The 13470-nt window shown below is 53.6% G+C and overlaps 1 protein-coding gene across 1 annotated transcript in view; it reads right to left on the reverse strand.

Moving 5' to 3' along the window:
• Nucleotides 1-13470, reverse strand: part of LRP5 (low density lipoprotein receptor-related protein 5) — a 90132-nt gene that overhangs the window by 35149 nt on the left and 41513 nt on the right. The window contains exons 7-10 of the mRNA XM_010837822.1: nucleotides 13268-13439; nucleotides 4877-5093; nucleotides 2866-3155; nucleotides 61-287 (exon numbers count right to left, since the gene is read on the reverse strand). Of these exons, the coding sequence (XP_010836124.1) occupies nucleotides 61-287; nucleotides 2866-3155; nucleotides 4877-5093; nucleotides 13268-13439 (906 nt within the window). The remainder of the gene's footprint in view (nucleotides 1-60; nucleotides 288-2865; nucleotides 3156-4876; nucleotides 5094-13267; nucleotides 13440-13470) is intronic.

Here is a 13470-nt window from a genome sequence, read left to right on the forward strand (position 1 = left end):
CTGGCGGGTGTGGAGAGGTGGTGGGGGCACGGGCGCACGGGCTGGCAAAGCGGCCCTTACCCTTTGGTGGGGTCCAGGGCCAGCGACCGCGGGTTGTCTAGATCCCTCCACACGAGGACCTGCCGGAACTGCCCGTCCAGCCGGGCCACTTCAATCCTGTTGGTCCCGGTGTCTGCCCAGTAGAGGTTCTTGCCCATCCAATCAACGGCCATGCCTTCCGGGTAGTCGAGGCCAAACTCGATCACGTGCTCCACGGAGCTCCCATTCATGAAGGCCCGGCTGATGGTCTGGGAGTGGGGAGAAGGAGAGGCCACCCGTTAGGAAGCAGAGTTTCGGCAGACATCTCACCAGGTGATGCTGGAGCGACTGCTGACCATAACCACCATCAGCAACTGACCAGCTACTGATGAGGAGCCAGATCACAACATTTGAGTTTCTATTCTTTTTATTCCTTCTATCTATTGCCCCTCAACATTCGAGTTTTTAAAGGAACTTTTAAAACACAACCTCTTTAGAAGAAACAATTTTGCAATATATATATATATATACTTTTTAAACTATGTAAACATATTATGTAACAGTACATTATTATAAAATAATATATCATTATATAAGTATATTATATATACATGTCTCAGGACCCTTCAAAATAGTTACATCCTAAAAAAGAAATCCTTGGATCTTTCACCCAGTAATCTTCCTCTTGAAATGTTATTCAAAGGAAAGAGAATACAAAAGAGACTTTATACACAGAGATATCTGTTACTGTGGTATGGTTTAGAGTTGGGAAAAAACTGGAAGGCCATTTAAAATAAGGCAATGATTAAGAAATATATGCACAGTAGAATAATTTACACATTTAAAGAATTATGTCAAAGAGTTTGTAATAGCTTGAGACAAAATATGTTATAATGTGACGAAAAAAACACAGGATACAGAATTCTATGTAGCATATGACTGATTATGAGAAACACTAACGCAGGGAAAAAATGCAAGGAGACGCTCTAAAACGACGTCAGTGGCTGACTCGAAGCGATGGACGTGTGGGTGTTTTATTTTCTTCTTTATACCTTTTCTGTATAGTTTTCTCTCTTCTACACTGAACCCTATGACTTTTAAAATCAGAAAAAAACCTTACGAACCATGTAATCCCAATGGTAGAATAAAAGGTAGATGACTACACCGTTCAGTGTCCCGTGCTTTAGAACAGGGGTTAGAGGATGTTTCTGGTAAATATCTCAGGCACCACAGGGCACATGGATTTGCCACCGCCTAGTGGCTCCCGAGGCGGCGCTGGTGGTAAAGAACCCGCCTGCCAACGCAGGACACACAAGAGACGCAGACTCGACCTGGGTCAGGAAGATCCCCTGGAGGAGGGCATGGCAACCCACTCCAGTATTCTTGCTGGCAAATCCCACGGACAGAGAAGCCTGGTGGGCTCCAGTCCAAGGGGTCGCAAAGAGTCAGACACAACGGAAGTGACTCAGCACGCAAGCTCAGGGGCACAAAAGCAGGTGCGGACGATCCACAGGCAAACGGGCACCGCTGTTCCAATAAAACTTTACTGACAAAGTCAGGAGGCTGGCCCAAGGACCAGTTTGCAAAACTCTACTTGAGAAGATAAAGGGGGCTCTCCTGTATGTATCCAGGATATTTGCACTAGCACCCAGAACAAAGAAAGCTTGTTAAGTAAGTGGGCACTTGTGAGGGAGTGAGTGGGGTGAATCAAAAGACACACGGGTACATAATCACTCTAGAAATAGCCACCTGTGTGTTCACCGGATCCACTCATTGCAATCATTCATGCTTAGGTATTAACATGGGTTCACTAGGGTTCTACTGGTTTGAATCAAGCCACAATAAATATTTTTTTAATTTTTGTTTTAATTTTTAAAAATTTATTTTTAGCTGCGCCCTGCAGCTTGTGGGATCTTAGTTCCCCGACCCAGATAGAACCTGTGCCCCCTGCAGTGGAGGCACAGAGTCCTAACCGCTGGACCACCAAGGAACTCTCTATAGTTTTTTTCTTTTAGTTTTTTACACTCAGCCATTAAAAAGAATGAAATTTTGCCATCTGTAACAACATGCACAGACTTGGAGGGTATTATGCTTTGTCATAAGTCAGACAGAGAAAAACAAATACTGTAGCATATCACTTATATGGGAATATAAACACTGCAACAAATAGTGAATATAACAAAAAAGAAACAGACTCGCAGATACAGTGGATACCAGTGGGGAGAGGGGAGAGGGGGCAACATCAGGGCAGGAGAGTGAAGGTGCAAACTATTAGGGATAATAAGCTACAAGGAGACCCTGGCCGACAGCCAATACTTTCAGTAGCGATACATGGAGTCTAAGCTTTCAAAATGGTCAATCACTATACTGTGCACTCGCTACGGACATTGCACAGCAACTAAACTTCAATTAAAAAAACAAAACAAAACTATTGGGACTCCCTGCTGGCCTAGGGGCTAAGACTCCACACTCCCAGTGCAGGGGGCCTGGGTTCAACCCCTGGTCGGGGAGCTAGATCCCACGTGCCGAGAGGAAAGATCCCGCTTGTACAACGAAGACTGAAAACCCCAAGTGCCACAACGAAGGCCTGGCCCAGCCAAATAAATAAATCATTAAAAAAACAGATTAAGGGACTTCCCAGTGGTCCAGGAGTTAATACTCTGCTCCCGACGCAGGGGGCTCATGCATCGTGCTCTCTCATGACTGGACAGCTAAGATCATACATGGTATGGCCCCCCAAAAGAAAACCTATTAAAAAAAGAAAGCCTTTTTTAAGCCTCTGAGGCGATACCATCGCCAGCAGGTATTCACAGGGGAGGTGAACAGCAGGACACCCCGCCGCTGTACCTTCAGGCTGACGTCGGTCCAGTAGATGTGATTGTTGGACACATCGAAGTCCAGGGCGGACGCCTCCTTGACGCCTGTGAGCGGGATGGCCACGTCGTTGTTGTTGGTGTCCAGGGAGATCCGGTGGATGGCGGCCCGGCTGGTGAACACCAGGAAGGCCTCGGGCACAATGCAGGTCTTCATGTCGCTCAGCAGCTCCAGGCCGATGGGGCAGCCGCACTTGGTGGCACGGGGCGTGAAGAAGCACAGGTGGCTGCAGCCCCCGTTCCTGTCCGCACACGGGTTGGTTCCTGGACGGAAAGACACAGGTTCTAGGCCCAGTGGCCCTGCAATGGGGGGGGCGGTGGCTCCTGGTCGTATGTGGCTTCATCTCCCCCAGGCGCCACTAGGGGACAGCAGGTAGGGTTGGTGGAAACCCGGGTCCCCCCTGGCTCCAGGCCCCGGGCCTCCCTGCACACTTGAACGCCCCCCTCCTCAAAGCCGCCTGGGGACGCCTCGCCCTCTGCTCCCCCTTGCCTGCTGGGCCTGGCCTCCCCGCCTGCTGAGCAACCAGACTGCAGCCCAAGTCACCACCCGGATGGTTCCTCCTCCGAGTCCCCGACATTCTCAGCGCCCTCGACATCTCAGATTCACCCAGGACGGCCCAAGGCGCCTGTTTCTTATTCCAGCAGACAGTAGTCAGCATATATTTTATTTTGGGCCAGCCTGTTAGACTCACTCTGCCGCAATGCTGTTAAAATTGGCTTTAATTTCGTGTTAAATATTTCAGCTAAAAAAAGAAATCCTCTCTGCCATCTTTCTCAGTAAATCCTGACGAGAGAGAGAGAGAAGGTGGGAAGGGACCCAATTTCTCAACTTTAAATCACACCCCATAGAGGCATCATGTTTCTTATCTCTGCGGCTTTATTTTTGCTTTTCAAACACCCATTCGCTGGTGGGCTTTGCACTCTGCCGTAGATAAAGAAAGTGCTTTCCAAGGCAGCTGGTAAACCAAGTGTGTTGATTCCATCATCTGGTCTGAGGAGGGCAGGCTGAGACCAAAGACCTCTCCTGGAGACAGGGGTACACCGTCCCCGCCCCACCCCCCAGGTGCCCCTCAGGCCGCACCTCCAGGCCCGTGCTCAGCTGTCCCTTCTGCCGGGCAGACCCTGCCCCCCACCTGCTCCCCAAATTCCACACTCAAATGCCCTCCCTTGCATTTTAAAGCCAGGCATCCCTTTCACATCTCAGCTCTACTCACCAGCCTGGCAGCAGAGCTCACCCACTGGACTAGAAGCAACTTGAGGGCAAGCCCTGGGGCCTCTCTGGTCAGTCCCCCATCCCTCCCTCCATCGAAGGTCAACTGAGTGTCTCTGATGAGAAGGTGTAGGACTAGGCACCGGGACCCCAGGTGGGGACGACTCCCTGTCCCTACAGAGCCCACTGTCCCATCCCCGCTTCTGTCCCCCCAGCACAGCTGGACACTGCTGTTCCCAATATAGACTGTGGACTTGCACTGGGAATCCTAGTCATCAAGCGACAAGTCACTGTGTCAAGGGAACTTTCTGCAGATCCCAGCTTTTAGATATACGGTGTGCATTTTAGGGTCCAGCCTGTCAGACTGGATAACGATCTCAGCCCAGCCCAGCAATGAGGTCAGGGCAGCCTCAGGCGTGAGTCTTGAGCTTGGCCACCCATTTGTATGCCCCAGCACTAATGGGGCCGCCTTGTCATTAGTGTAGAGGGCTGTACTAAGATGCTCAGCCAGAGCCTGGCACGCAGTAGGCGAGTGTTAGCCACCGTAAGAGCAACAACTGCCAGCCGTGCCCACTCACTGTGCCCGGTCCACACCCCACCCCATCACATGTCCTGGTATTCTCACCACCTCCTGCCCTGTCCAGCCCCAGAGCCGGTGCCCCAGCCCGGCACGCACACCCCCAGCTTCAGCCTCCAGCTTGGCTGCCTGTGGACCAAAGGGGAGCCACCAGCCTGTGGCAGGGCTGGCCCCCGGCTGGAGGCTGACCGGACTCACCGACGACCTTGGCCACATTCGCGGCCTTGAGCCCCATTAGGTCGGGCAGCTGGTCGATGATGACGTCCCTGCTGGCCTTGACCTTGTGCACACGCTCGATGCTACGCCGCTGCCAGTCGGTCCAGTAGATGAAGTCCCCCAGCAGCGTGAATCCGAAAATGTGCGGGAGCTTGTCCTCCAGGAGGGTCCGCCGCTTGGTCCCGTCGACATTGATCACCTGCAGGATGGCAGACACGGCGCTGAGCCAGCCTCGGGCCTGAGCGGCCTGGAACGGGATGGGCCCCAGCAGCATCTGGCCAGGCCAGGCACCATGGCTCACTGAGGCAGCTGGATGAATGACGTCTTCAGTGATGGTGCCATTCAGGGGCTCTTCCCTACTGCCTCCCTGACCTGGGTGTACATGCTGTGCTGAGAGGGGCAGGCAAGGCAAACAGGTATCCTCTGCCTCGCCATTGCTGATTGACTGGCCGTGGCTGCCTGGAGTTCCAAGGTGTAGGTTCTCCAACCGAGTATAGGCTCATTGATTAGCAATGTCTGCCCAGACGCAGCATGAGGAGGCACAGATCACCACCCCCGACACAGAGCCCAGTTTCAAAAGGCTGGACCAGGAACGCACTAACCCAGACAAGGCCTCCCACTTGCCTGTGGACTAATTTCTTGCTCGGTCAGGACCAGGTGAACTCTGAGGACACGTTTGCTTCTAAGTCTGAGCTCAGAGCTCTAAGACGATATCCAACCCCAGACATACTTGTTGTTGAGTCGCTAAGTCCTACCCAACTCTTTTGTGACCCCATGGACTATAGCCCACCAGGCTCCTCTGTCCACAGGATTTCCCGGGCACAACACTAGGGAGGGTTGCCATTTCCTACTCCATGGGATCTTCCCAACCCTGGGATCAAACCTGCATCTCCTGCATTGGCAGGTGGCTTCTTTACTGCTGAGCCACCAGGGAAGCCCTCCCAGCTACACGCTGGTGGCCGTTGACTCTGAGATGTAAAAGCTAAATCTTCTTAAGAGTCAGTGTTGATTAAAAGCGTCAACCACAAAAGCCACAGATGAGAAAAGTACTGTCAAACATAAGAATGCCTTAACCAACCGAAACACACAGACAAACAGGGTAAGATGTGCTTGTGATGACAGATGATCAGTAGAAGCCGATGTGCAAAGGAAGACGATAAAAACGCAACATCCGAACTTTGGGCTCTCAGGCCAGGATCAAAGAGACACGATGAATTAAAGGCAAGTCTCAACAGGCCTCGTGCAGCCAGATTATATTTCCAGCTCATCAGAGAGGACCCAAGCCTTCTGTTGTGCAGGTGGCACACACGTAAGACAGATTGGGTATGTGCTGGACAGAAAAGACTTTGGTCCTCTGTTGTTGGGCAGCACAGGACAGAACTCAAAACTGCCGGGTCAAACGGTGGGGGGCAGGACAGGCAGCTCTGGACCCTGCAGCCGGGGACCCCACCCCTGCTCTGTCCACGGCCGACTCCCTGCACCCCATGGACCTCAGTCTGTCCACCCGCAGTTAAGGGGAGCAGCTAAGTTACCCTGGGAACTTAACCAAACAACTGTGGCTGGGCCCCATCAGGGGCAATTACATCAGAACTGGAAGGCCGGGTACGGGCCCGCAAGGGGCGCAATGAGCCGTCCAGTTGAGGGACCATCTCCTGTGTCATGAGCTGGCTTGCAGACCCCGGGCAGCCGGATTTCTGGGTAGAGCTCTGGGCTCTACTCCCGGCCCGCGGGTTAGCCCCAGGGGTCGGGCGACAGATGCAGGAGCACTCCAAGCTGGTCCAGGGTGCTGGTTCTGGTTGTGGCCCCACAACATGAAGGCACATAAAGATGGTGAACACATGCTTTACACAGCGCTTGGACCTGGGAAGGGGTCTCGCCTGAGGAAGTGCACAGCAAGAGGAAGAGCGTCTCCAAGAACACACGGCCCGTCTCACACTCACAAACACACAGGCAACACGCCTGCTCCTTCTCTGACACTGAATACCCAGGGTTAGGCAGGGGCTGTGGATACAGATCAGTACAAGAAAAACAATCCACGTCTTGAAACTAAAGACTCTGCCTGCTATACACCGAAGGGCCAGCAGTATCTCTTTAGAGACCTTTCTCGTCCTTCTCTAGGTCCACATTTTCTTCATTTCTTTTAATAACTCCATTCCAGACATAAGTAAGCGCACGTTCTACTGACTGATGTAAGGAAGCACATTTTCTCAGCTTAGGAATAATGAATGTGAGCCCCCAGAAGACCCAGGATGATTGAGGGGGGCGGACGCTGCGCAGAAGCACCTCCCTGTTTCTGCCTGTCCCCCCGCCCCATCCCGCCGTCTAGGTTTTCCAGAACAAAGTGGGGGAGGCTGTGAGCTCCTCCCCGGGACCAGGCTGGTGGCTCCCATCACAAGCACAGACCCGCGGGCTCTGGGCTGGCAGGGTACCTCTCTGCCTCGGAAGCCCTCCCCGCTTCCTCTTTGGAAGCAGGGTCTCAATTACAGACCCCATGAAACACCCAGCAAGCCCTCCAACTTGGAAGAACATCAAGACTCTAACACTCAAGAAAATAAATGATCCCATGGCAGCCTTTTTCACAGCAGCTTTCAGCACACCTTGACCAAACCCAACAGATCTGTTAAAGTAACTCTGCTGGGCCAGGCCTTTCCCAAATCCTGGAGCAGACGAGCGCGGCCTGTCTACAGGGAGACACATGTCAGCCCCCCAGGCTCCCTCTGGGCCCAACTCAGGGACCCCCACCTTCCCTGGACCCCCTAACGGAGGGCGAGGAGACAGACATGGGAACCCATCCATCAGCCTCCGGGGTGGGCAACGCATCAGAACAGAATCCAGAAAGAACAAATCCGATCGACAACATGGGGGCCAGAAGAGAGCATGGGAGGCGGATCGTCCAGGAGAGGGGCTAGCAAGCAGTTTCTGAAAAGGAGCGTAAATATTTCCAGCTTTGAGGCCATAAGGTTATTGTCACAGAAAAACAGCCATGGAAGGAGCCTAAAATAAGTGTGAGTGTGTCCCAATATCTCAGATATGCAGATGACACCACCCTTACGGCAGAAAGCGGAGAACTAAAGAGCCTCTTGTTGAAACTGAAAGAGGAGAGTGAAAAAGTTGGCTTAAAACTCAACATTCAGAAAACTAAGATCATGGCATCTGGTCCCTCACTTCACAGCAAATAGAAGGGAAGACAATGGAAACAGTGAGAGACTTTATTTTGGGGGGCTCCAAAATCACTGCACATGGTGACTGCAGCCATGAAATTAAAAGACGCTTGCTCCTTGGAAGAAAAGTTATGACCAACCTAGACAGTGTATTAAAAAGCAGAGACAACCTGTGGCGGATTCACGTTGATGTATGGCAAAACCAATACCATATTGTAAAGTAATTAGCCTCCAATTAAAATAAATAAACTTATATTAAAAAAAAAAGCAAAGACATTACTTTGCTAACAAAGGTCCGTCTAGTCAAAGCTTTGGTTTTTCTAGTAGTCATGTACAGATGTGAGAGTTGGACTATGAAGACAGCTGAGTGCCAAAGAACTCATGCTTTTGAACTGTGGTGTTGGAGAAGACTCTTGAGAGTCCTTTGGACTGCAAGGAGATCCAACTGGTCCATCCTAAGGGAAATCAGTCCTGAATATTCATTGGAAGGACTGATGATGAAGCTGAAGCTCCAATACTTTGGACACCTGATGCGAAGAACTGAATCACTGGAAAAAACTCTGATGCTGGGAAAGATTGAAGGCAGGAGGAGAAGGGGACGACAGAGGATGAGATGGTTGGATGGCATCACCAACTCAATGGACATAAGTTTGAATAACCTCCAGGACAGGGAAGCCTGGAGTGCTGCAGTCCCTGGGGTCGCAAAGAGTCAGACATGACTGAGCAGCTGAACAGAATGGAATATGTCCCAATAACACTTCATTCGTGCAAAAAAACAAAAAAATTTGGATTTCATATAAATTTCACATGCCATGAGATAGTACTCTTTTGATTGTTTTCATTTAAAAGTGTAAGAAATTCCTTGACGGTCCAGTGGTTAGGACTCGGAACTTTCACTGCTGGGCCCAGGTTCAATCCCTGGTTGAGGGACTAAGATCCCACGAGCCACGCAGGTCAGCAAAAAGGTAAGTGTAGAAACCCCCAAGCATTTGATAGTGGCACACATCAGGCAGTCTGGCCTCCGGTCCACAGTTTTCAACCCCTGCTCGAGAAGTTCCCCTGCCCTTGATTTTCAGGAAAGGAAACTAGATGCCTCCAGGAAGTTATGTCCAAATGGCCAAGCCAGATGTGGAAGGGGCCCGCGTGCAGTGTGCTCTCTCTGACCTCTAGGCCTCCGGCCTCCTATGCTCAGCTGACCTCACACTCCAGACCCAGGTCTGGGGTAGGGGAAGTGGGGGTGGCAGGAAGAACACACCCATCCCCTGACCAGCTCATTGCACAACCTGCAGAACAGCTGTGCGAAGGGAGGAAGGAGGGCAGACCCCAGAGAAGCCCCCCCTCAGCCGTGTCAAGGGGCAGGACCCACTGCTGCGGGGTCGGCATGCTGCCGCCGCTGCTGTTGCTAGGTCGCTTCAGTCATGTCCAACTCTGTGCAACCCCACAGACAGCAGCCCACCAGGCTCCACCATCCCTGGGATTCTCCTGGCAAGAACACTGGAGTGGGTTGCCATTTCCTTCTCCAATGCATGAAAGTGAAAAGTGAAAGTGAAGTCGCTCAGTCATGTCCGACTCCCAGCGACCCCATGGACTGCAGCCCACCAGGCTCCTCCGTCCATGGGATTTTCCAGGCAAGAGTACTGGAGTGGGGTGCCATTGCCTTCTCCAGCGGGGTCTGCATGGCCACCCACCAACCAGAGGACCTCAAAAAGTCGCCTGAACTGCACTTTCCTTACACTGAATGCCGTTTTCAGCACTCAGCCATGCAAGGGGGTGTGATTCCTAGGACCAATACTTTGAAAGCATGACTCTTCAAGGAAAAAGAGGGACTTTCCTGGCGGTCCAGTGGGTGGGACTTCGCCATCCAATGTGGGGGATGTGGATTTGATGTCTGGTCAGGGAGCTGGGATCCCACATGCTTCAAGGCCAAAAAATACCCAAAACATTTTTAAGAAAAAGGAAGCAGTGTTGTAACATATTTGATAAAGACTTTAGAAATAGCCCACATTGAAAAAAAAAAAAAAAACAAGGAAAAAGACTTCTGCTCTCTGATGGAATAACTATACTCACATAAAACACCAAATTAAAACTGCCCTGGTTATTTTGATTCACGTAATTCAAAAGCTCTGACACACACACCCACACACACCTGAAGACCTTGTGGCCCCGTTGCTCAGGGGCCCTGCACCCTTCTTCCCCAGGGTTCGTGGACCTGGACACACAGCCCATCCATCACTCCTCCAATGAGGGTTTATTCCATGTGTGCTGGAAGTCACCTCCACCAACTCAGGAAATGTCAGGAGCAGGGGGACAGATGTATTTTCATCTTAGTCTGTGACTCCTCCTTGGCCCGCCTGCCCCCCTGGGGGGGCGATCCCCACCAGGTACTTCCCACGAGCACCCACCCTGACGGCAGACAACCAGCAGCAGATGTCAGCTGCAAGGACACCAGCTCCCCAGGGCCCTGGCTGAGGAAGACATCGGGGTGGGGGTAGGGGAGTTGCAAGGAGTCCGGGTGACCCCTAGGGCCTCCAGCAAGTACCAGGTAACCCACACACAGGCAACATTTCCTGCCTCAAAGATGGGCCAAACAGGTCTACAGGGTCGGCCCATGAGACTTCTGCTTCTCGCACCCGGGCGTCAGAGCAACCCTGGGGAGAAGTGAGACTGGAAGGGTTATCCACTCAGTCGTGTCCAGCTCTTTGTGACTCCGTGGACTGGAGCCCGACAGGCTCCTCTGACCACGGCATTCTCCAGGCACTGGAGCGTGTAGCCATTCCCTTCTCCAGGGGATCTTCCAGACTCAGGGATCGAACCCCAGTCTCCTGCAAGGCGGGCAGATTCTTTACAGTCTTAGCCACCAGGGAGGCCCCTAGGGAGGAAGCTTTAGAAGATACCGCAGGCCACAGAGGGCAAGACTGGACCTTGCTCTTATTCAGGAATGTCTGAAACTGCCACCCAGGGACCTTGCCGGATCACGGTGTGCGCACAGGGCTGTGTAAACACTTTGCCTATTTCAGGATTAATAAAGGGCGGGACTCCTGCCTCTCCTTCAATGGTCCCCAGCCTTTTTGGCACCAGAGATGGGTTTCGTGGAAGACAGTCCTTTGACAGGCCAGGGTCAGGGGATGGCTTCAGCACATCACATTTATTGAGCACTTTATTTCTATTCTTATCACACTTGTGACATATATAATGAAATCTGCAAGTCCCTTTGCCACAACAAGGCTGTGATCCATGAAGGGGTTATCTATTTCATTACACAGTCAAAAGCTCTGGCTGTTCCACATCATGTACGGATGTGAAAGTTGGACCATAAAGAAGTCTGAGTGCCCAAGAATCGATGCTTCCGGGAGAGAGAGCCGGAGCAGCTGGGCATGTGGCCTCAAGAACAAGCTCTGGATGGATGGATCCGCTGTGGGGAGAACCCTCGCTAGGCTGTCATGGGCTTGGCATCTACCAAGAAGCAAGTCAGAGAGAAAAGTAGGGAGATGCTGGGCCAAAGGGGCCGTCGATTTGAGACTAAATAGGGAGCCAGCAAGTCCCAGATACTTTTACAATAAAGTTGAATCTCGTGGTGCAAAAGAGGAGGGGCAGGTCAGAGGGGTAGGGGCTGGGAGCCTGGCTGGGAGCGGGAAGTGGATGAGAGGCCGGGGCCCCGGGTGTGGCCGGAGTAACAGGAAGGGCTGATCACCGGTGGCAGGAACTTCCACCCCCAAGGGCTCCAGACTCAGGACAAGGGTTAAGGAGGCGCCGCAGGGGAACTCCAGACCCAAGTCAGTAGGGCAGGAGGCATAGGGAGCTCTGGGGCTGCAGGGAGGCAAGCCCGCACCCACACGCACCCCAGACGGCTCCAACCTTGATTGACCAGCCCACCTCTGGTCCCCGAGGCTGGGGAGGGCGCCTCAGGGCTGTCTCCCTGGGCGAGCCGGCCCCGAGCCCATCCCCACCCGCACCCCACGCTGGGAGCCGCCCCGCGCTAAGCCCCCTGAGGGGGTGCTGACCTGGGCTGGCCTGACCCTGCCGTCCAGGACGCTGTCACAGACAAGGCGACAGGAGGCCCACCTGCAAGGCTTCGCAGCCTCCTCCCCTGCCGTCCCCCCTAGACCCCTCGGTCAGGACCCTGTTCCACAAATCCATCCATGTGCCGCCACCACTGGCCAGCGGAGGCCAGAGGAATCCCCACCTCGTGGGCTCCAGGGCTTGGTTCTCCTCCCTGCTCGCGGCTGCCCCGTGAAGCAGGAGCTGGACCGCCGCCCGCTTCAAAGGGAAGCCAGCTGACTCCACGTGGGGCTCCTTTCTGCCGGTGCCCCGGCTCAGAACCCGGAGCCAGGCCATGGGCATGACCATGCTGAAGAGACTCCCTTCTCCCCTCCAAGGCAACGCGGCCAGACAGGCCGGAGAAGACACTCGGCACCTTAACCTCTGGCGGGGGCATAACCTCTTGGAGACGGAACCACTGCCAGAAGCCGCCCCATCACCGGGCTGACCCGGAGGGGCCTCCTCTGACGGTCCCCCGCCCACATGGAGTCCAACGATGCCATCAGGAAAGGAGACACGGCCCCTCACCTGAGGCTGTTCTCCCGAAGCCCTGACTCCACAGGACCCTAGGAGGGGTGTCCACACCTGGGCTGACAGCCTGACCCCCAAGGTTCACGAAATTTGTCCTTTGAGGGGCGCACCAGAGAAGCCGGTGGCTCAGGGGTAAAGAATCCACCTGCGATGCAAGAGACGATGCAAGAGATGCAGGTTCAATCCCTGGGTCGGGAAGATCCCCTGGAGGAGGGAACGGCAACCCACTCCAGTGTCCTTGCCTGGAGAATCCCATGGACAGAGGCGCCTGGCGGGCTACAGTCCATGGGCTGCAAAGAGTCGGACACGACTGAAGCGACTTGGCGTAAAGACGGAGGAGCATCTGCTGGGCACATCTACCCAGACGTGCAGCAGAGCTGGCACTCACTGGGTGTCCAGAGGCAAACCCTGAGACCCAAGGAGGGACAGCCCGTGGCAAACACACGAGCCAGTCCTCCAGGAATGCTCAGGCCACCTCCAGAAAACTCACCCTGCAGCCCTTCACCACTGAGAAACACGCCAGAAGGGTCTGCCCTGTGCTCCAGGCAGGACCCAAGAAGGTGGAAAGCCCCAGGGCCAGGGACTGACGGGCCGTGCCCCCATCTCCACAGAACAGCAGGGGACCCGCAGTGGGGATGCTTACCTCAATTTTGTCCGTCTTGGCGTCTCCCCAGTAGAGCTTGCCCTCCTGCAGGTCGAGCGCCAGGCCGTTGGGCCAGCCCAGGGAGGTATTGACCAGAATGTGCCGCTCCTGCCCGTCCAGGTTGGCGCACTCGATTTTTGGGTTTTCCCCCCAGTCTGTCCAGTACATGAGGCTGGAGAAGAAGCACACGTCCGTGAGGCTGC

Source organism: Bison bison, unplaced genomic scaffold (assembly GCF_000754665.1).
Source record: "Bison bison bison isolate TAMUID 2011002044 unplaced genomic scaffold, Bison_UMD1.0 scf7180017864080, whole genome shotgun sequence".
Taxonomy (NCBI): domain Eukaryota; kingdom Metazoa; phylum Chordata; class Mammalia; order Artiodactyla; family Bovidae; genus Bison; species Bison bison.